The 23662-nt window shown below is 42.6% G+C and overlaps 1 protein-coding gene across 3 annotated transcripts in view; it reads left to right on the forward strand.

Moving 5' to 3' along the window:
• The first annotated feature begins 360 nt into the window (after nucleotides 1–360).
• The window catches only part of NSF (N-ethylmaleimide sensitive factor, vesicle fusing ATPase), a 177454-nt gene continuing 154152 nt past the window's right edge, over nucleotides 361–23662 (forward strand). Inside the window, exons 1-2 of one of the 3 annotated variants that reach the window (XM_038385821.2) lie at nucleotides 361–887; nucleotides 22350–22435. In XM_038385821.2, the coding sequence (XP_038241749.1) occupies nucleotides 540–887; nucleotides 22350–22435 (434 nt within the window). In that variant the 5' untranslated portion in view covers nucleotides 361–539. Of the gene's footprint in view, nucleotides 888–20122; nucleotides 21075–22349; nucleotides 22436–23662 lie in introns of those variants that run through there. The other 2 variants (XM_038385822.2, XM_043503254.1) reach the window with 2 other exon arrangements.

The following is a 23662-nucleotide window of genomic DNA, read 5'->3' on the forward strand; positions in this document are numbered from 1 at the left end:
TCATGTCCAGGCGCGATCCCGCTGACCGGGGCGGCCCGTAGGCGTTGTAAGACTTGCAACGCGGACAGACTCTGGTCCTTGGCGGGCAGGATCGAACCGGGGACCTCTGGAGCTTAGCGCAGGAGCTCAAAGCCAACAGGCCGGTAGCTGCGGCTGCAGAGCGACTCATTTCTCTCTCCGGAGGCGGTCTCGGCGCCACCGGGCGGACGGAGCAGCACCGCGGGAGGCGTGTGGGTCTCACCGACACGCACGTAGTGCGGTGACACGGTAAATCTGCAGCGTAGCGGGCGGCGCGGGTCCCTGGCAACGCGCTCGCCCTGGCTGCCGGAGCGCGCTGAGGACAGGGCCTCGCCCGGGCAGCCTCGCGGCAGGAAGGGCCGAGACCCTCGCTCCGGAGCTGGCTCGGCCAAAGCCTGGAGCGCGCGGCTCCGGCTCCGGCTCCGGCTCCGGCTCCCGCGCGCTGGGGCGGCGGCAGCGACAGCCCGTGCGGGGCCCCCCGGCCTCCTGAGGCGGCTTTGAAAACTCCGCGTTTTTCTAAAATGCCAACTCCCGGTTTTGCCTCCTTCCGCCTGAGCCCGGGCGGGCCCGCAGGAGCCGGGGACGGCGGAGCGGCCCCTCCCCCCACTCGCCACGGGCCGGCCCAGGCTCCGCCCGGCATGGTGACGTCACCGGGCGGGAAAGAGGCCCTGGCGCGGTGGCGTCACCCCTCGGAGCCCGGGGCGCGCAGCCCCGCCCTCTGCCGGGCGCTGCTGAATCAGCTACGGGGGCGGCGCTCCGCTCCGAGCGCGGCGCAGCATGGCTGCAGCGCGCATGCGCGGCCGCCTGACGCGCTGGCGTTTAGCTGCCGGTCGGTGCCTGCAGGGAGCAGCGGCGACATGGCGGGGCGGGTGAGTGCGCGTGAGGGTCCCCCCCGTCCCCCAAGGCTCCCCCCTCCTGTCCCTCCCCCCACCCATGCTGGGTCCCCTTTCTCTCCAATCCCCCCCTTTCCCCCAGGCTGGGTCCCCCAGATTGTGGCACACACACAGGAGGGGAATGTGGGGTGGCAGGTGCCCCTGTCCCTGTTCTCCCCTGATCCCCTAACACTGATTCCTCGTGTCCGGCTTCTCAGAGTCCCCCCTCTCCCCAGCCCCTTCCCCCTGGTCCCATGTACTCTTCCAGTGTGAATCCCCTTCCCCTCCCGGCGAGCACCTGCTTTTATAGTTTATTTTCTTTCCAGAAAACAGTTTCAGCGTGAATATTCCATTGTCCTCAGATTACATTTCCCCCATAATAAAAATCCCCCTTGATAGCGGCTGATTGGAACAATATGCTTGCTTTTAATTTCAGATTCCTGTCCTAGGTTGGGATTTGAACTCAGGTTTGATCATCACTCAAAAATTAGATAGACCTAGTTTTGTCAAGGTTGTGAAAAATTAAACCTGTTGAGCCCTCTAGTTAGGTTTACCTTGCGCCTGATGTAGAAGTGGGTAGGTCAATGGAGGAATTTTTCTGTTGATTTAGCTACCACCTCTCAGAGAGATGGATTAACTGCATTGATGGAAGAAACCTCTTCTGTTGATGTAGGAAGCCTCTACACTATGACATTAGGTAGAGCAGCACAGCTGCAGCGACATAGCTGTGTCACTGGAGTGTAAATGTAGTTTTACAATGCAATGGGGTAGAGCTGGGATTAGACTTTGACTGTGATATTCCCTGGTTTTATTATAAAGAGGTAGCTTTCTAAATAGCCCCTCAGTCTGCACCTGCACAGTTTAATTCTTTAGCTCACATTCAATGCAAGAGGCTTCTGACAAATTAAACTAGAGTAACAAAACCTTTTTCAAAGTAAGCTTTAGTTTGATTTTTCCTCAGAGGGCTGGTGGGTGGCATGCGCTCTGTGAGGATAACCTTCAAATGCTGGAGACCCTGGTGCAATGGAGCACTTGTTTGATCTCTCTCTGTAAGCAAAATTTGAGTGCCAGAATCTCTTAATGTTAAGAAAAGCTATTTTTTTTCAGTTGCTGTATCTTGGGAGCCCCTTGTTGAAATGTCCCCAAATTTGGATCCCTAACAGAATTCCGCGCTGCCATAAGGCACACCAAATTTCAAGGCAATCTGAGCAACCGTGTAGATATTGGAGCACTTCGATTCAAGCTTTAAACAGAAATCTGGTCTGAACTTTTAATGTCAAGCTTAACAGCTAGGTCATTGGTAGATGTGCAGGTGAACGAGCCCCTGATGGTGTGGCTGATGTGGTTAGGTCCTATGATGGTGTCCCTTGAATAGATATGTGAACAGAGTTGGCACCAGGGGGTTTGTTGCAGGGTTTAGTTCCTGGGTTACTGTTTTTTGTTGTGTGGTGTGTAGTTGCTGGTGAGTATTTGCTTCAGGTTGGGGGGCTGTCTGTAAACAACGACTGGCCTGTTCCCCAAGATCTATGAGTGTGAGGGATCGTCCTTCAGGATAGGTTATAGATCCTTGATGATGCGCTGGAGAGGTTTTAGTTGGGGGCTGTAGGTGATGGCTAGTGGCATCTCACATTCGGTAAGGCAACTCGCATCTTTTCATGTATTTATACCTGCTCCTGTATTTTCCACTCCATGCATCTGATGGAGTGGGTTCTAACCCACGAGAGCTTATGCCCAGATAAATTTGTTAGTCTCTAAGGTGCCACAAGGACTCCTCGTTGTTTTTGCTGATACAGACTAACATGGCTACCACTCTGAAACCTGTCTCTGGCTAGAGTAAACACAGGTATCTGTTGTAGTTACCAGTCCTGCTCATCTCAGAAGTTCAAATTTTGCTTGCTTTCGAAAATACAAGCAGAGGCTTTATGGCAGTGGAAGCACCTGGGTCAAGGGAGGAGTGAAGAGGAGTGTATGCCATTCTGTATTTCTTGCCTAGAGTCTATTTTTTTATCTAAGGGGAATCTCAGCAGCGGCCCACTTAAGACATTTCACTTTCATGAAAATTAACATTTATTCAATAGCTTTTTTTTTTTTTTAAAAAAAACCTTACTATTCAAACTCAAAGTAACTTAAAGCTACTAAAAATCTCATTGTGATAGGAGTTAATGTTTTCAGGATAATCAGGTAAAGAACACAGCTGTTCGCCTTCAAAGGCACTAAGTTTGACTTGATATTGTTGAACTTGTTACACATGCTTAAGGAGCACAACTTCTTCCAAAACAGAAGAATTTAATTTGCAAAACCTTTTTGATGGACAAATGAAGCAGATGGAAATGAGGGTCTCCTACCTGTGATGTTGCACACACTAGATGCTCATGTGGTTGATATTGCTGATCTTTCAGTTAATCTAAACCATTACAAAAAGAAAAGGAGTTCTTGTGGCACCTTAGAGACTAACAAATTTATTTGAGCATAAGCTTTCATGAGCTACAGCTCACTTCATCGGATGCATTTGGTGGAAAATACCATTTGTTAGTTTCTAAGGTGCCACAAGTACTCCTTTTCTTTTTGCGAATACAGACTAACACGGCTGCTATTCTAAACCATTACAGATCTTGAAGGGAAATCCTGCCAATTTAGGTTTGATGTCTTGGAAAAGCATTTGTGATCAGGTTTGTCTTTTTCTTGGACAATGGGTGTATGATGTACCCCATGAAAACACAAACAGTGCAGAGACCTTGCTAAACTCATATTTGTGATTTTTTTTAATTCTTCTTTGCTTTTTAAATTGAGCATTTTGACTACTAAGATGTTTAAAAAAAAAAAATTCAAAACCTACGTGATTAAAACCAGAAATATCTCCAGACAAGTGACTGACAGAATAAAGTCCTATGAAACCCGTGGTACTAGTGGTTAGTTTCCCTCACTTGCCAGTGATGGGACCTACAGGAGGAAATTCCAATTTATAATATTTGGGACCTATATTAAGATGTGGTGACTTGTTTATGTATATGACCATATTGAGGTAATGAAGAATTAAATTGGATACTTATTTTCTGAGGTCTTTTGTAAGGAAAGAGTCTTAACTATGTTAGAGCATAAGCTTTCGTGAGCTACAGCATCCGATGCATCCGATGAAGTGAGCTGTAGCTCACGAAAGCTTATGCTCTAATAAATTTGTTAGTCTCTAAGGTGCCACAAGTACTCCTTTTCTTTTTGCGAATACAGACTAACATGGCTGCTACTATGAAACTTAACTATGTTAGTGACACAATTTGATTTTTTTTTTTAAACATCTGAAGAGCTTGAGTCATGGTTTGGTGGTTTGAACACAGAACTGGATGTCAGAAACATCATAGTTTTTATTATCGCTGTCAACTCACTGAACTTTTTTTCCCCATCTGTAAAGTAGGGCTAATACTTTCCTACCTTCCTCTTAGTGATACTGAGTATTAATGAGTTGATGGATATAAAATAATTTGAAGATGAAGCTACTTAGGATATATTTGATTCTCCTGGAAATACCATGTTTGTATTGGTTTGCTGATTTCCAAAAACTGAGCTACAGGAGATAGGTGTCATGTACTAATGTAGAAAAAAGAATACATTAGGTTATTGTTTCTAAACACAGTTCCCAAAGGGTGGCTGTAGAGGAAATGATGTCTTCATATTTTTAAACTTCCAAAGTGATTCTATTGATCTTAACACTAGGTCTGTTGCAAGCTACTTGATGTCATCAGGCTTCATGTAAGACGTGTTGTGACTGCAACATCACATGGTCACAGCACACTGGTTCTTACTAGTTCCTTTCTTGTGCACCAACAGGATGGAGAAACAGTCAGTTACAACTCCCTTCTGGGTCACAAGCATCAAGCAAGGAGAGCAGAGTATTCTTGCATCACAATTGCAACGGAAGCCCAGATCTTTGTGCTTCAGACTTACTTAAGGAGATTCAATAGCTTGCCATCAGGAATATAAATGAAAATAAAAAGGTAGTGAGGAAATAGGGGAATCTAATTTTGCAGTTGCAAGGTACGTTTTCAGAGTCATGGTAAAGGAGAGAGGAATGCGACTAACATATGGTAAATTACAAGTACAGTGGTTAAATATTCATCTAGTACAGGGAGCCTAAAGCATCAGGTTTTAGCATCCAGTTCTCAATGTAAGAACAAAATGTCTCCCTGATTTAGATGCTATTGAGTAACCTGCCATCAGGATTAGCAAATTAAGCTTTCCTTTGTCAAATGAGGAGCATCTTTGTCTATCAGTACAAAGGTAATGCTGATTCTCATATTCAGAAGAGAACTGGCAATTAGTAACTTATTTCTACTATGAATATCAAACTTATGCCCCCCTTAGGACTCCAAAAATGGAAAACACCATATCCAAGACTTCATTTAATGCCATCAAGTTCTCTGTCTCTCTAGGACTTTGACTTCTGATTTGTGAATGGTAACCAGGGTGGATAAAAAGCAATGATTTAAAAAAAAATGGATTTTTTTAATTTAAATCGGATTTTTTTATAAAAAGGTTTTTTCCTCTCAAAAAGCAATCTAAAGATGGTTTTAATTAAGATACATTATAACTCAAAGATATCTCATCATGGAATAGGGATTATAAATCTAAATTCTATAGTATGAGACAATATATTCATGTAATGTTTAAGAAGAGTTTTGTAAGTGAGTTCCAATAGTTCATTGACTAGGGACCCAATCTTATCGGGTTCCAGGGGCTTCTGTATAGATTATTTAGGTTAATCTTTCTATCTACCCAATGGGGCTCAGTCTAGAAGATACCATCAGAGATGCTTAGTTTTGCATTTCTCAAACTGGATTTGTGTCTCCAGAGATAACATGCTTGTTAACAGCAAAAATGTTTTTTAATAAATAAATAATGTATAGAGGTGAGAAATAAAACCTCAACCCTATTGTCCCTCTGCAAATTTGTGTAGACAGTCAACCCTTACCTGTCTCTAAAAGTGCAAAGTTCCAAAAAGTTCAATGAATAGAAGATTGTTGGGGGCAGAATAGATCGGGACAAGAAGAAGAAGTCTGGAGATAAATGTGAGAAGGAAGGGACAGCCAGTAGAAACAAAAGTGAAACTGAGCAGGTTTCAGAGTAAGTCTTGGTCTTTCTGAGTGTAGCCTTCATTGATTTGAGCATACCATTCTCTCATTAGGAGGGAACATTTTCTTCCTTTGGATTAATTCATTCCATATTGCGAAATTGTTTGGGACCTGAAAAAGCAGGAAAGCTTGTTTTTCTTTTCCAGATTATGAACAAACAGGAAAATGAAGGTGAAGACGACTGAGTTAGCTGCAAAAGCCAATATTTTAAGTTTCTCATGTTGACATGGCTGACAGTCGATTTAATTTTTTTTTAAATTTCATTTAACTATTTTAGTTAACAACAATTTTAACAAAAACAAACCTGATTTAAAAAACTTGAATGTTTAACTAAATTAAAAAATTCATATGCTTGTTTTGTTAAAATATTATATGTTTGCTGTTGAAGAAAAAAATCCAGAATATATAACGTTGTTGTTTTAGTTAAATAAAACAATTTAAATGTCTGTCTAGTGATGTCCTCCTAATACAGCATGGCAAGAAAATCCTCCAAATATTGATAGTTCACCTCCCAATGACTTCATAAATATCTGCTTCAATTACCTTTGGTAAATGAAATAACCAACCAATCATTCATTTTCTGATATAGCGGTAAAACTAATCTGAAAAGTTTTTTCAAAATAAATCACTTTAAAATGTATAATGTGTTCCTTCTAAAAATGAAACCTACATCTATCTCTGAGTTGTGAAGAATATATATTAAGGTTATAACAACCAACAAGAATGCACTTTTATGTAGTCTTTCTGACTAATGATTTAAATCAATTTGATTTAAATAAAATCCACCCTGATGGTAACAATTAGGACTGTCAAGCGATTACAAAAATTAATCTTGATTAATCGCACTGTTAAACAATAATAGAATACTATTTATTTAAATATTTTTGGATGTTTTCTACTTTTCAAATATATAGATTTCATTTACAATACAGAAATACAAAGTGTACAGTGCTCACTTTATATTTTTGATTACAAGTATTTGCACTGTAAAAAAACAAGACATAGTATTTTTCAGTTCACCTAATACAAGTACTATAGTACAATCTCTTTATCATGAAAGTTGAACTTACAAATGTAAAATTATGTACAAAAGTAACTGCATTCAAAAATAAACAATGTAAAATTTTAGCGCCTGCAAGTCCTACTTCTTGTTCAGCCAATCGCTCAGACAGATAAATTTGTTTACATTTCAGGAGAAAATGCTGCCCGCTTCTTGTTTACAATGTCACCTGAAAGTGAGAACAGGCATTCTCATGGCACTGTTGTAGCCAGTGTAGCAAGATATTTACGTGCCAGATGCGCTAAAGATTCAAATGTCCCTTCATGCTTCAACCATCATTCTAGGGGGCATGCGTCCATGCTGAGGATGGTTTCTCCTCAATAACAATCCAAAGCAGTGCAGATCGACGTATGCTCATTTTCATTATCTGAGTCAGATGCCACCAGCAGAAGGTTGATTTTCTTTTTTGGTGGTTTGGGTTTTGTAGTTTCCGCATTAGAATGTTGCTGTTTTAAGGCTTCTGAAAGTATGCTCAACACCTCATTCCTCTCAGATTTTGGAAGGCACTTCAGATTCTTAAACCTTGGGTTGAGAGCTGTCGCTATCTTTAGAAATCTCACATTGGTACCTTCTTTGCGTTTTGTCATATCTGCAGTGAAAGTGTTCTTAAAATGAACATGTGCTGGTCATCATCTGAGACTGCTATAACCTGAAATATATGGCAGAATGTGGGTAAAACAGACCAGGCAACATACAATTCTCCTCCAAGGAGTTCAGTCACAAATTTTAATTAATACATTATTTTTTTTAATGAGCGTCATCAGCATGGAAGCATGTCCTCTGGAATGGTGGCCGAAGCATGGAGGGGCATACAAATGTTTAACATATTTGGCATGTAAATTACCTTGCAACGCTGGCTACAAACGTGCAAATGCCTGTTCTCGCTTTCTGGTGACGTATATAAGAAGCGAGCAGCATTATCTTCTGTAAGTGTAAGCAAACTTGTTTGTCTTAGCGATTGGCTGAACAAGAAATAGGACTGAGTGGACTTGTAGGCACTGAAGTTTTACATGGTTTTGTTTTTGAGTGCAGTTATGTAACAAAAAAAAATTTTCATTTGTAAGTTGCACTTTCGCAACGAAAGATTGCACTACAGTACTTGTATGAGGTGAATTGAAAAATGCTGTTTCTTTTGTTTATAATAAAAGTAATATACACTTTGATTTCAATTACAACATAGAATACAATATGTATGAAAATATAGAAAAACATCAAAAATATTTAATAAACTTCAGTTGGTATTCTGTTGATCAGTGCAATTAAAACTGATTAATCGCGATTATTTTTTTGAGTTAATTGCGTGAGTTAACTGAGTTTAATTGGAAGCTGTGGTAACAACTTAATTGCTTCGAGTTTCCTTTATAATTTGGAATCGTATTGTATTAAAATCCCAAGCAATATCCCAGAAAGCTTATTCCAGGCTAAATTCGTACTACTTCACAAGCACTGATGATTTTATTTTAATCACAAGCACCAAACCTTTGTTCTGGACCCTTATCCTGGCTTTCAGAGGGGGATAACAGAAGCACCAGTTTATGTGTAGCACCATATCTGAAAATGGCTAAAGGCAGTGCTTAGCAATTTAAGTCCTTGGTTTGAACTACCTGGACCCCCTACAGGTTCAAATCACAGGTTCAAATCCTGGTATGGTTGACTCAGAATTTCATCATTCTGTGGTGGATAAATTGGGATCTCTACAGTTTCTGTTAGAATCATTCAGGCAGGACATGAAGGGATTAGTATTTATTATGAAGGCTTGTGTATTCTGTATGGACCCTAAAGTAATTCTTGTAAGATTACTGTGCTGTCCTTGTTTAAAATAATAAAAAATCCCTTTCCAACTGCTGTGTAGTATGATATGCACAGATTACTTGCTGCCCTCTGTCCTAGTGGTGGCTAAATCTAAATTATGCTCTACTTAGATGAACAGTGTCACAATTTTGGATTCTCCAGAATGAAAAATGCTGCATAAATGTTACGTATTATCAACATCAATGAACCTCCTGCCCCCTATGTTGCTCTTATAGTTGCTTTTGCAAAAAGAAAAGGAGTACTTGTGGCACCTTAGAGACTAACAAATTTATTAGAGCATAAGCTTTCGTGAGCTACAGCTCACTTCATCGGATGCATCCGATGAAGTGAGCTGTAGCTCACGAAAGCTTATGCTCTAATAAATTTTGTTAGTCTCTAAGGTGCCACAAGTACTCCTTTTCTTTTTGCAAATACAGACTAACACGGCTGCTACTCTGAAACCTGTCATAGTTGCTTTTGTGTCTCTGGTAATGATTTGTTAATGTTAGGATTTGAAGTAATAAATTGTAAGGTAAGAGGGAACCCAGCAGTTACCTTGCAGCATGAGAAACATCAGTGTTACCTGTAGTTGTATTTATCTCACGGCAAATTGGAGGGAGAATACAGAATTAGCCTTACATAATGTGGTCCTTAATAAGGGCTTTGCTCACGGCGGACGAGGGAAGGGGAAAGCTTACCGCTGAATGTAGCTCAGTAACCTCTCTTTGGAGAAGCTCATGTGGTTCACTTTTGGTTCACCCTCTTGTAGGCTACACTAGATGAAAAAATGGAGAAGGAACGTGGTGGGATTTAGTTTCTCATAAAAGCAGATGGTATTTTTGCCTAAATGTAATTCTGTAAAAATGGCACAATGGGGTTCCATGTTTATATTCTCTCAATGACTGTATCAAATGTGTTCCCTTGACAAGAAAGAAGAGATGCATGTTCCATCTTTCCTGCTCTCTCCCTCCTAGGAGGTACTTCATTGATTCCAAGGCCAGAAGGGACTACTGTGAGCATCTAGTCTGACCTCTATAACACAGGCCATAGAACTTCTCTGAAATAATTCTTAGAGTGTACCTTTTAGTAAAACATCCAATCTTCATTTAAAAATTGTTGATGATGTAGAATCCACCACGAGCATTGGTAGGTTGTCCCAATGGTTAATTACTCCCACTGTTAAAAATTTATGTCTTATTTCCAGTCTGAATTTGTCCAGCTTCAACTTCTAGCCATCAGGTTCTGTTATACTTTTCTCTACTAGCTTGAAGAGCCTATTATTAAATTTCCTCCTGTGGGTACTCTGAAACTGTAATCGAGTCACTCAAAACCTTCTCTTTTTTTTAAGCTAAATAGATGGACCTCCTTGATTCTGTCACAATAAGCCATGTTTTCTAATCCTTTAACCATCTATCACAAGTTTATTTCCCTTATTCTTTAAATATAGTTTGTATGTTCCTAGTAGTTAGTTAGATATAGAGTATTGTTAGTGTTAGTTATAGGTTTCAGTTTTAGGTCCTTTTTCGGCCAAGTTTGAATCTTGATACCGGTACCATAGTCATGCCTTGCTCTCCAGGGTTTTAGTCTCGCCAGTAATGTGCCAGGCTGATGCTGGTCAGCAACCCACAGCCAGCTGCCTAAAATGTTTGGGAGAGTCCCACATCAGTGACAAATGTCACATTTGTAGAGGAGTTAAGCCTTGCTCTAAAGAAGATAGAGCTATGAGACTTAAATATCTCCTTATGGAGGTGGCATTCTGCCCTACATCAGAGCCATTGGGTTCAGAGTGTACTCCAAAGTGCTTCACCATCAGTACAGGATGTGCCATCCGAGATGTCTTTGGCACCTCGTTCCATGTCTCCAGTACCAAAGAAGAGAGACAGATCTTCCAGGGACCCCGTTCAGCAAGATCTTCAGTACTGAGATCAGTAAAGACTCAGGGAGAGACTCTGAGGAGAAGCATTCCCTAGGGTGTTCCTCTGATCTCAAAAATGTGGGTTCATTGACTCTGGAATCTGTGCCAGGTCCCTCAAGACTGTCCCCTGAAGTTCTGATGCAGAGACACCAAATTAAAGACCTAGTTCTGGTACCGACGTCATCGGAGGTGTACGCAGCCAATAGAGAACTTCTCAACCTTTCGGTACCGGTGTCCACAGTGATACAACAAGAGTTTCAATTGGTGCTGGTGACTGTAGTTCCCACATCAGCTCCACAAGAGACTGTGGTAACTGTGCCCTCTGTGCTTCAGGTACCTGAGAGGCGGTACTTTCCAGGGGCAAGCCACTGTTATATCCCTGATAAGCCAAATCCAGGGATGGCCACTACCTGCTTCATTGTTCTTACAGGGCTCTGAGTCATTTTCATCAGACTCCGAAGTGGGGTCTTATGTCCCATACCCAAAGGGAAGCTTACCCTCAGTCAGAGCCTTGGTTGTCGTGGCACTTCCAGCAGTGGACACATTGCAAGGGGCAATGACTTACAGAAGCATGGGGCCCACCACCGCCATATCAGTGGCCTTTCTGGACACTATGGGGTGTCCCTCCGCCTGTTAGGACTTTCCCTCATCCATGTGAGCTGATTTGCTTGAGAGTGCACCCAGATTAGCACTGCAGACAACATTGGCCAATGTGCAATACTGGGACTCATACCGAGCAGCTGGAAGTTGCTCAGACAGTTCCTTCACCACAAGAGATACACCCAGATGTTGAGACAATCACTGGTCTGTCGTCTTCTTCTTCATCATATGAGGCTATAGAGATGGTGAACAATTCACCACCAGTGGGGATTACAAGGCTCACCAAGAACTGCTTTAAAGTGTTGAATGCTCAGGTGGAAGAAATCAGAGAGAAATCCCACAAGCTAGTGGATATATTGGCTTCAGCAGGGCCCTCCAGAATGCCACTCCCAATTAATGAAACGATTCTGAAGCTGATCAAAACATTTTGTCAGACCCCTTCTTTCTCCTTCCTATGATGAAATGGCCAGAGAGGAAATACTATGTCCCTTCTAAGGGTTCGAACATCTCTACTCCCACCTGCCCCCAGGCTCTTTGTGGTGGCTGCAGCTAATGAGTGAGAGAGGCAGAGGCATCAACACTGAAGGGGATGGAATCAGTGACTGGGCTAGTTTGGTTGTCAAGTTTATTTGAGAGGAGAGCTGAAACTTAGAATTGCCAACCAGCAAGCTTGACTAAGTTGCTGTGACTTGACTCTGTGGGAACATATCATGAAGTTTAAATGATAAGCAACTGGAGGACTCCAGGGAAGAGTTTACTCTGATGGTAGAGGAGGGCAAGCTGGTGGCAAGGACAGCTCTCTAGTGGAGATTGGATGCAGCAGACTCACCTGCTCAATCCATGATGTCTGCTTATCTATGAGGACATGCTGCAGTCTTTCGGACTCCCTCCTGAAATACAAGAGACCATCCCAGATCTGCTCTTTGAGTGTCTCTCCCTCTTTCTGGAAAAGACAGACAATAGGCTGCATACCCTAAATATTCCACAGCAACACTGAAGTCACTTAGATTCTATACAATGAGTGCAGAGGAAGCAGTTCTGGTCTGTCTCACAGATATCAGAGCTTTATACCTCGACCCCAAGAGCTGCTGAGAAAAAGGGGCAGGAATTACAGGAAGCGACCACCTTTTCCTCTGTGACAGCGGCCCAGTCTAAGCACGCATTTTACCTGGTTTGTCAAGGGCAACATCCCATTTCTTACAGGACCATCTGTTCCTACCAGTTGTCTGTCCTACTTCCTCTGTGCTTGTATTCTCATGACATCACATCAGCGGGTCCTAAGCATGGTGGGTCTTGGATATTCCCTTCAGTTTGTTTTTCTTTTTATCTCCCCTACCTACCTCCATTCCCTGACCCTCTTCAGGGCCCAGGCTAACAAGTCCATTCTTCATCTCAGAGCCTCCTTTTATACTTAAGGATAAAGTTAACCTTTCCCCTAAAATTTCTGGCAAAGGTGGTTTCCAGTTTCCACACTGACCAGACAGTTTATTTGCCACTCTTTTCCTGAAGACTCATATGCATAGAGATGAGCAGAAATTTCTTTTTGTCGAATGTGATGAGACCTTTAACCTTTGACTGAATCCTGTGGTTGCAAACAGGCTGAAAGATAATCTGGTTTCCATTCAGAGGTTTTCCCCTTTTATACATTTGTGCTACTAGCTAGCTAATATCACGCCACCTCCTAGAGTGCTGGCTCATTTGACTAGAGCGCAAGCAGCTTTCCTGACACAAGTACCTATTTGAGACATTTGCAAAGTGGCAACCTGGTCATCATTTCACACTTTTGCTGCTCAGTATGCCATTTCCTGTCAGTCCAGGAATGATGCCATTTTTGGACGGGGTTGTTCTACAGTTGCTGTTCAGGCTTTCCAGGTGATTTCTGAGCCCGCATTCATGTTAATCTGCTTGTGATTCACCTTCAGTGGAATGGGCATGTGTGATCACTGGAAGAAGAAAAATTAGTTTTTACTTTTCCTTAACTGTTGTTGCTTGAGATGTGTTACACATGTCTATTCCACGACATCCCTCCTTCCCCCTCTTTATTGTAGTCTTTCTAGTGAGAAGGAGCTGATTGGGGTTGGGAGCAGCTCCATCCTCTTGTATCTGCATGCAATGGTGCATGATGGCACAGAGCACTTGAGCTGCCCTGACTGGTAGTGCTGAGAGAAAAAGTTCTCTGACAACTGTGTACAAGGCACGTACATACCTACAGTGGAATGGACTTGTGCAACATACCTTGAAGAAAGGTCTGAAAGGTAGGTAACTGGTTTTTTGGTAACAATGAATATAAATTAGAAAATAGGAAGTGTAGAAAATTGATAAGGGAAACCAAAGGGCACAAAAAGAACTCTGTGGCAATAAAAGATAATTAAAAGAGGTTTTCTTTAAGTCCTAGGTGGGTTATATATATATGTTTTGGCACTGGTGTGACCACTGCTGGAATACCATGTCCAGTTCTGGTGTCCACAATTCAAAAGGTTGTTGATAAATTGGAGAGGGTTCAGAGAATAGCCATGAGAATGATTAAAAGATTGGAGAACGTGCCTGGTAGTGAAAGACTCAAGGACCTTAATTTAGCTTTTCAAAGAGACAGTGAAGGGGTAAACTGGATCATAGACTGTAGGTATCTACATAGGGAACAGAAATACAATCAAGGACTCTTCAGTCTAGCTGATAGAGCTATAACATGATCCAGTGGCTGGAAGTTGAAGCTAAACAAATTCAGACTAGAAATCAGGAGTGTATTTTTTCTATAGTGAGGTAATTAATCATTGAAACAGTTTACCAAGGGTTGTGGTGAATTCTCCATCACTGTCAAATTTTAAATCAAGATCTTCTCTAGTTCAAACAGGAATTAATTCAGGGAAGTCCGATAGCTCATGTTACACGGGAGGTCAGACTGGATGATCGTTATGATCCTTTCTGGCGTTAAACATCCTTTTTGGAATAAAGTCTGCAAAACCCTGTGCACACAGGCTGATTTTGCTCTGGGCTCTTCTGCTGATGTTAGTTTGCAATGAGAATTGCCTCTTCAGGATGCAGTTTGACTCATAGGTCATCTTTTATGCTAAATGGACTGTCAGCTCGTGGAAGATCAATGCACCGTGGAAATCTTGCATTTTGTTTTTATAACAGATGTTTCATGATGAAATTATTTTTCATGTGCACATCTTTAATTTGTGGGCTTTGAGTATGAATAAATAGTTGGACTTAAACTCTTGTGCAAACCCATTTATTTTTTTACTACTTCCTGCCATGAATCCACATTTCTTCCCGCCTACATCCCATGAATTATATTAGTTGTTCCTTTTTTTCAGTGCAGCTCTCCAAAGATGTTAGTGTTCATAAGGCCAGTTAATATTTAATATGTATTGTGGTGGTGCCTGAAGTCCTCAGCCTTAGACCCAAGCAGTCCACCTGCATGCTGTCAATATTTGAGACACAGCAGATGGATGCAACAGACTGGCAGCACAAGGTAACAGTGAGATGATTAAGATTAGTGTAACAAGCAGAGGTCATAGCATGACAGGTGCTTAGTGTTATTGAGGCATCATGGCATTATTTAATTCCTTTGGTTCATTGGCTAGGGCAGGGGTGGCCAACTTGAGCCTGAAAAGGAGCCAGATTTTACTACTGTAAATTGCCAAAGAGCCACAGTAATACGTCAGCAGCCCCGATCAGCTCCATCCCCCTGCTCCTAGCACCTCCTGCCCACTGGGAGTCCAGCCGATCAGCGCCTTCCCCTCTCTCCCTGCACCTCCCGATCAGCTGAGCTGGTTCGTAGTGTGCAGGAGGCTCTGGGTGGGAGGTGGAGGAGCGAGGGCATGGCAGGCTCAGGGTGGGGAAGGGGTGGAGTGGGGGCAGGGCCTATGGCAGAGCCAGGGGTTGAGCAGTGAGCACTGCCCAGCACATTGGAAAGTTGGCAACTGTAGCTCCAGCCCTGGAGTCGGTGCCTATACAAGGAGCCGCATATTAACTTCTGAAGAGCCGCATGTGGCTCCAGAGACACAGGTTGGCCACCCCTGGGCTAAAGTCTATAATTTTAAATTCATAGAGGACTTATCTCTTGACTAGAAAGTACAAATATTATTCAGGTTCAGTATTTTCTCCACTTTCATCAGTCTCTCCTTTCCCCTCCCCATCATATCCACTATCTAGGCAAGTCCTTTGATTTCTTCCTCTTACTTCCATAATTCACTTTCCTCTCTGTACTCAATGCTAAAATCCCTGTGCATGTCCTGAGCAAATCAGGAGGTCATTACAAGTATCTTCCTGGGGCCTCTCCTCCCCAGTTTGTTTAAAATACGATGAACAAAGTTCTATTTATCTCCCTCTTCTGCTGCTCTAGTCATGTCTGTTGGCTATTTTCTTCTGCATCAAATTTTTTTTTTACCCTCCCTATAAGGCCCTGTATAATTTTGGTTGTGCCTATGTCATTACTCTCATTTCCCCTTCTCCCACTTTCAACATTGTACTTTCTGCTCTGCCTCATATGCCTGGGATAGTCTCCAAGTACTTCTTTGCCGGGGCACTTTTCCTAATTAATCAAATCCCGATTTATAATCTTCAAATCCTTCTTCAGGCTATGGCATTCCTAATCATCTCAACAATCCCCAGTCTTCCCCTCTCCAGAGCTGTTGTATCACCCAGTTTCCTTGCCCTGAAGTGCTTACTGTCTAAATAAGACAAGGTAATGTGTGTTTTCTGGGCTTGTAAAGCCCTGTGTAATTTAAAGGTGCTTAAGTAGTAACTTGTGCCTTGCGAATAATCAGGACAAGCCACAGGCTTCACCTATGCCATCCACAGATCTTGCAAAATGGGTTTTCTTTAGTGAAATGTGTTCTGTATGTCTAGCTAGTGTTGTGGGCTAGAGGATAGTGTCTTATTCCCTGGCTTGCTAAGCCTTCTTTCCTTGGGGCTCTGAAGCCACAGCTTGATATTATGAGACTTTCTCCTCTCTCTACTTAAGGTTTAAACTAGCTTTTCATTGACTCCTCTTCCCCAACTTTGCCAAAATTAATCCAGTTGGAATTTTGTAATTCTTCATTTTATGCCAGGATAGAGGTATTGGGGAAAGTTTGAGACAAATTGGACAATGTTTGGGAAATAGGGTTTGAAAACGGGGTCGTCTTACTTGACTGTTTTCCCAGTGTATTTTTTCTGTAGATAAGATCATCCACACAACCCTAACTGCGTTTCTATGCATGCAACGTTCACATTTTGTTAGCTATTCTCTTACAGATAGCTAATAAAGAGATAATGAATTTATGAAGGGTTAAGAAGTGTTACTACTCATGTCTGTAGCATGTCTGTATTATGGTTATAAGTCATGGCTATAAGCAACCTATTGGAACCTGTAACAACTTACTAAAGCATATCAATCATTTATTAAACCTTTATATACTTTTTATAAAGATTCCCTTAACATTAATGTGTTACCTTTGCAACTGGAGATCAGCCTTAACACTTTTTGTTTAGGGAAATTTATTGCAGTGGTAGTAACTCTAGTATGACCACAAGGCAGCATTTCATTATAGGTCCAGAAGATTAGTGCCTAATACGATGGGGTCCTGATCCATGACTAGGACTCTTGGGCATTATGATAATATAAGTATTTACTACTACTAATTTCCACTGAGCATCTGAAATTCTGGTTGAGCATTCAGTAAAATGAAAGCCAGGATCTTTTTCTCTGGGTATTTCATACCTTACCTGGAACTGGTCAGGCCCTGCTTCTGCTTTTCCTTTTGGTGAAAAACTTGAGTAGGTGCTTTTTATCTCTCTGCCTGAATGAAGGGTGCAGTCTGTATAGCTGTCTTCAATCCAGGCTGATTTAATACACTATATAGCTGTGAATTCATTTGACAGGGACGCACATCACGTAAGGGGTTCCATAAACTAATAGACGCTACTATTTAGGATAATGAACTTGCATTATATGGAATTAACAGGGAACACAATAGACTGATTAAAAACTGTCTCGCCAGTAGATCTCAAAATGTAAATGGGGAGACATCAGTGGAGTGGGGCAGCTTCTTACAGGCTGCCCTAGGGATTGGTTCTTGGTCCAAGGCTAGTTAATATTTTTATCAATAATCTAGACTATGATATAAAATCTTTGCTAGTAAAGTTTGCAGATGACACAAAGTTTGGTAAGGTAGTAAATAATGAGGACAGGATACTGTTACAGCAGATGTCCCCAAACTGTGGGGTGCACTCCCTTAGGGGGCGTGGAGGAACATTTGGGGGGACAGCTGGGGCCTGGGCCAGCCCCCACAGGGTGGGGAAGGAGCACCACTCAGCTCTTCTCCTGGTCCATGTTCCTCCTCCCGGATCTGCATCCCCACTCCTGGGCCCCAGCTCCGGGGAGGGGGCACATACAGAGGTAAGGGGGGGGTGCAAGGTAAAAAGTTTGGGGACAACTGTGTTAGTGTTCTGAATTACTTGATTAAATGGTCATAGCCCAATAATGTGCATTTTAATACAGCCAAATGCAAGGTAATACATCTGAGAACGAAGAACACAGGTTATACCTACAGGATGGGAGACTATCTAGGAGAGCAGTGACTCAGAAGGATGTAAGAGGTCACTTCAGAAAATCACCTCAACATGAGCTGTCAGTACAATGCTGCCGCAAAACAGGCTAATGTGATCCGTGGATGTATAAAAAAAGGAATATCAACAAGTAGGGAAGTGGTCTTTCCTCTGTATGTGGCATTGGTAAGACCACTACTAGAATGCTGTGTCCAGTTCTGGTGTCTGCATTTCGAGAAGGATGTGAAAATACTGAGTTGAGATAAAAGGAGGGCCATAAAAATGCTCCGGGGCTGGAAAACAGGACATAGAATATGAGGCTGAAGGAGCTCAATCTATTCATCTTATGGAAGAGAAAGTTGAGGTGATCACTGAGTATAGGCACTGACAAATGGGCAAGAGATATCAGAGGGGAGGGGGGCTTTCATTCATGCAGAGAAAGTCAGAACAAGATCCAGTGGATCAACGGAAGCTTTACCTGGACAAATTCAACCTTTAAATAAAACACGATTTCCTAGCTGTGAAGATAGTTAAATGTTGGAACAGCTTACTCGGGAGGTGGTGAACTCACCATCACTTGGGGTCTTTGAAATGAGATTAGATCTCTCTCTCTCTCTCTCTCTCTCTCTCAAAGGTATACTTTAATCCAGCTTCTGGGAGTAATTCTACAGCCTGTGTGTGGGATGGGTCAGGCTGGAGGGTCTCAGTGGTCCCTTCTGGCCTTGCCTGACCTGCATTGCTCTCCACATGGTCATAACGTTTCAAGTTCTGCTGTAGGTAACAAAAATCAAATCTCATGCTGTAGGGCTTCAGCTGGTTGTCTACAGGGGTCTGGAGGAAATTTTCTCTCAAATCAGATTGGCAGGGACCTTGGAGTTCTTCGAGTCGATGCAGGCGTGTCTTCCATTTGGGTGTGTGCATGCTGGAGCCAGAGCCTTTTTCCTAGCAGTACCTACAGGGGGCAGCGCTCGTGGCTGTGACCGCTCCTCTGGCTGTGAGAGTGGAGCTGCCCCAACCCCCCTCAGTTCCTTTTCCCCACCTGTGGCTGGAGTTGGAGGTGTGTGTGGTTGTAGTTTGACAACCTCGCATTTCGTGTTTGTCATAACCATACAGCTAAGAGTGGCCTAGAATTCCTCCTTACCTGTAAGGGGTTAAGAAGCTCAAATAACCTGGTTGGCACCTGACCAAAAGGACCAATGGGGATAGAAGATATTTTCAAATCTTGGGCATAGCGGGGAGGAGGTTTTGTTTTTGTGTGTTCTCTTGGGAAGCAGAGAAGCATCAAGTCAGAAAACTCCTTCTCCTATAAACCATCCTAAAAGTCTCTCATATTACAAAAATTGTAAGTAAAAGCCAGGCAAGGCGTGTTAGATTATCTTTTGTTCTGCTTGTGAATTTTTCCTTTGCTGGAGGGAGGTTTATTCCTGTTTTTTGTAACTTTGAAACTAAGCCTGGAGGAAGTTCTGCTGTGTTTTTGAATCTTTTGTTACCCTGTAAAGTTATTTTCCATCCTAATTACAAGAGGTGATTTTTACCTTTAAATAAAACCCTTCTTTTAAGAACCTAACTAATTTCTCTATTGTCCTAAAACCCAGGGGTTTGGGTCTGTGATCACTTTATAATCAATTGGTTAGGATATTATTCTCAAGCCTCCCTAGGAAAGGGGGTGTTAGCGCTTGGGGAGGTATTTTGGGGGGATAGGAACTTTGTGGTCCTTTCCCTGATTCTTTATTAAATCACTTGGTGGTGGCAGCATGCCCTCCAAGGACAAGGAGTTTGTGCCTTGGGGAAGTTTTAACCTAAGCTGGTAGAAATAAGCTTAGGGGGTCTTTCATGCGGGTCCCCACATCTGTACCCTAGAGTTCAGAGTGGGGAGGAAACCCTGACTGTGTTAGCCTAATTTATTGTGTAGAGTTAATGTTAGTAAGTAGTTAGATAGTGTTAGTTAGTGATGCCCTCACTGGGGTTCAAACACTGTCCTTTGTGTGGACAGGCAATCCCCAACAGTGACCCCCACACATGGTGCTTACATTGTCTTGGTGAGGCCCATCTTAAAGCTTGCTGTTTGACTTGTATATTGTTTAAGAAGTGGTCTCAGGTGGTGCAGGAACTTTGCCTCAAGAAGCACCTGCTTAAACCAGCCATGTGACCTCAACTGCCTCCTCGGGTTGAAGATCGCTGTTGAACTCAGAGGGTGCTGATGCCTCTTGTTCCAGGGCAGGCGCCTCGCCGAAGAGAAGGAGGAACAATTCTCCGTCATCAGTGTTGAGAAAGAGGTCTCATTAGACTAATTTGGATCGCTCCAGGTTGCGGGGCAACTCCTCTGCCTCCCCTAGGAAAAGCGCAGACTGGCATGGTTTGGGCACGCAGTATGGTGTGGGTGCCTCTGACCCTGCCCTGTACTGAGTGGGAAGGGCAGAAACACCATACCATTGGCTTGGTTCTGGCTTCCGGGTGTCTGTTGAGCCTGGTACCGATGAGGGAAATGCCGGTACCAACTGAGTTCATGTTGTAAGTGTACCAGGCAGCCCCAGACCTCTGTTGCCTTTCGGTCCCTGACCTCCCCATTCATCCAGCACTTTCTTAGGGCTGCGCCACCTGTGGCCCCTCCGATGGAGCGAGCCACTGCGCCTCCATGTCTGTTGGCACTGCACCCAGATGCTCCCCTTCCAGTGGTGGGGTATAGCTGGTACCAGAATTGGTACTGGGCCCTCTTCAGTACCACCACAGTTGACTCTGCAAGTACTCTCATGGAAGGATATCCGCATCTTCCCATATCTTAACATCTGGTTGCCGAAGGTAGATCCAGAGAGGGGGGGTTTTCACCCACGTTGACGCTATGTTGCATTTGCTTGACAGTCTGGGCCTCCTTTTAAACACCTCAAAGTCAGCCTTGGCTCCCACTCAAAAAATCAAGTTTGTTGGAGTCTTTTTAGACTCCACAGGTCAAGAGCGTTCCTGCCAAGCAACTGCTTCCAGTCAATGCAGCAGCTCTGCTTCAGTCTGCAATCCCAGCCATCCACGACAGTCAGTGTGTGTCTGAGCCTGCTGGGCTGCATATCCGTGTGCATGCAGGTGGTCCAGTTTGCCAGGTTGCACCTTCACCCGCTTCGGATGTAGCTCAGGATGGTTTACCGCCCTGCTCTGCATCCTCTGGACAGGTTGGTTCACCTCTCTCCACCAGTTCTAGATTGCCTATGCTGGTAGGAGTCCCCACGCAATGTGCGCCAAGGGGCTCCTTTCACTCAGGCTTCTCCAACCAAGACACTGGTTACTGATGTTTCCATTCTGGGTTGAGGGGTGAATCTGGTCTTGCTGAAGGTCCATGGCCTGTGGGCAGAACTGGGAGCCTCAATCCATATCAACGTGTTATAACTTTGGGCTATCCACAGTGCATGTTGTGCCTTTTGATACTGTCAGACACTCAGTGGTACTCACCAACAGTATCACTGCAATGTTGGTCTCTTCCAGCCCTAATATTCTATGATTCTTTTGTTTCAGTCCTTAGGAGACTAAAATCCTTGGCATCAATATAACGGTATCTGGATGAAATTTAATGACCTGTATATGAAGAATGTCAGACTGTATAATCAAATGGTCCCGTCTAGCCTTAAACTCTATGAAATTATAAAGAGAAGTTTCCCAATAACTTTCAGTTAATAAAAATCACCCATTTTGGTCTCTGACCTGGTTGAAAACATCAGAACTATTCATTGAACCATAATATTTTTCCACTGCACAATCGTAAACCTTTGGTGGCACAGTAGGAGAGGGGTGGGTATTCAGGTACTAGAATCCCAAACAGTATAGAGTTTTACATTTTTCTGCCAACACCTTGAATTGCCCTCAGAAGTAAATATGATGCAATATGGTTTAATAGTGGCTAATAGTGCCAAGCAGACACATTCTTTGCCAGATGAGCTTAGGGCGGTCTTCTGTAGAGTGTATTGCAGTTGTCAGATCTAGAGGTTTCAGGGTGGCAATGTCTGCTTTAAAGAAAGAAACGAGGATAGTGTGGTAATATCTTTAATGGGACCAACTTCTGTTGGTGAAAGAGATGTGCTTTCTTCAGATTTCTGAAGAAGAGCTCTGTGAAATTCGAAAGCATGTCTGTTTCACCAACAGAAGTTGTTCTAAATAAAGATATTACCTCACTTGCCTTGAGGCTACATGCAATTGCAGGCATACTTTAGAGAGAAGCTGTGCAAGTGCCTTAGAAACTGTGAATGTAGAAAGTTGCTTTTTGCCACTAATGGTAAACTATGCATCCAGACAGCACATCAATTCTAATGAGATCTCAAGGAACCAATTTGCATTTCATTTAATTAATAAAGTTTAAGAAATGCATAATTTTATTAAAAAAGAGATGCTTGTATTTTCTTGTCGCTCATTACTGTTTTTTTTTCTGCCCTGTTTGTTTGTGTCACCTCCAATAGTCTATGCAAGCGGCAAGATGTCCGACAGATGAACTGTCATTAAGCAATTGTGCTGTGGTGAATGAGAAGGACTTCCAGGCTGGCCTGTAAGTATCCACCGTTACTGTTTTGTCTAACGAGAACTAGAGACAGTGTGATTTTAGACCTGAAAGCAGTCAGCTAAATTTCTGAAACTGACTTGTTCCCAGAACTCACCCCGCCTGAGTCATTTGTGTATCTCTTCTTTGGGAATGTGAATGTGGCTTTGAGGTTAAAAGTGAGGGTGTGGCTTTATCCCAAAAGATGGGAATAAGGTAGGGGCAATGCTTGGACAAAGAGCAGGCTTTCTTTGCGTGGATGCGTATTTAGGGTATTTCAGTAAAAGTCTTTTTTAAATGTAATGCCTGGAAGCAGAAAACATCATTTTATCCACAGAAAACTCCTATAACTAGGCTAGTCCATAAAATGCAACTTGAGGAGATGGAAAAGTTTGCCACCTTGTCCTCTTAGCCCCACCTATACACTTGCTAGACATGATTTCAATATTTGAGATTAAAATATTCTGCAGTTCAAAAATGTGAATCTAACTAGGCATACATCTATACTATACTTACTACTCACAAGTAGTAAGGAAATCCCACACTCAAGGTTGTCCTGAGCGCGCTCTGTGTGTGTGTGTGTGTGTGTGTGTGTGTAGTGCTCAGGACAACCTTGAATGTGGGATTTCCTTACTACTTGTGATTGCTTTCCTTTGCAACCTTAAAGTACTTTTAACATATAGGTTGTTTTGTAAAAAGAAAAGGAGTACTTGTGGCACCTTAGAGACTAATAAATGTATTTGAGCATAAGCTTTCATGAGCTACAGCTCACTTCATCGATGCACGTAGCTCACGAAAGCTTATGCTCAAATACATTTGTTAGTCTCTAAGGTGCCACAAGTACTCCTTTTCTTTTTGCGAGTACAGACTAATACGGCTGCTACTCTGGAGGATGTTTTGTGTGTGCAATGGAGTGGATCTGGGTGATTTTAAGCAGGAAAACTCAATTTAAATAATTGATATTTTTTTTTGTATTGTTTCCTAGAGACAGGTTAATTCTCATTGGTAACCATTAAAACATACTGATTTGCAACCGAATATAGCTGTTACATTAAATTTGGTACATTTTTGCTAGTCACAGTGATGCACTGTATCTTTATGCATTCATTGAAGCAATTCTATAGATTAATGTATATTTAGTCAAATTCTTAATTTTTACATTATTATGTTAGAAAACAGTGAATCATGCATTTCTTGTTTACTGGAAGATGATTTCTTATGCAGGATTTTTGTCAA

This window comes from Dermochelys coriacea, chromosome 27 (genome assembly GCF_009764565.3).
Source record: "Dermochelys coriacea isolate rDerCor1 chromosome 27, rDerCor1.pri.v4, whole genome shotgun sequence".
NCBI lineage: Eukaryota > Metazoa > Chordata > Testudines > Dermochelyidae > Dermochelys > Dermochelys coriacea.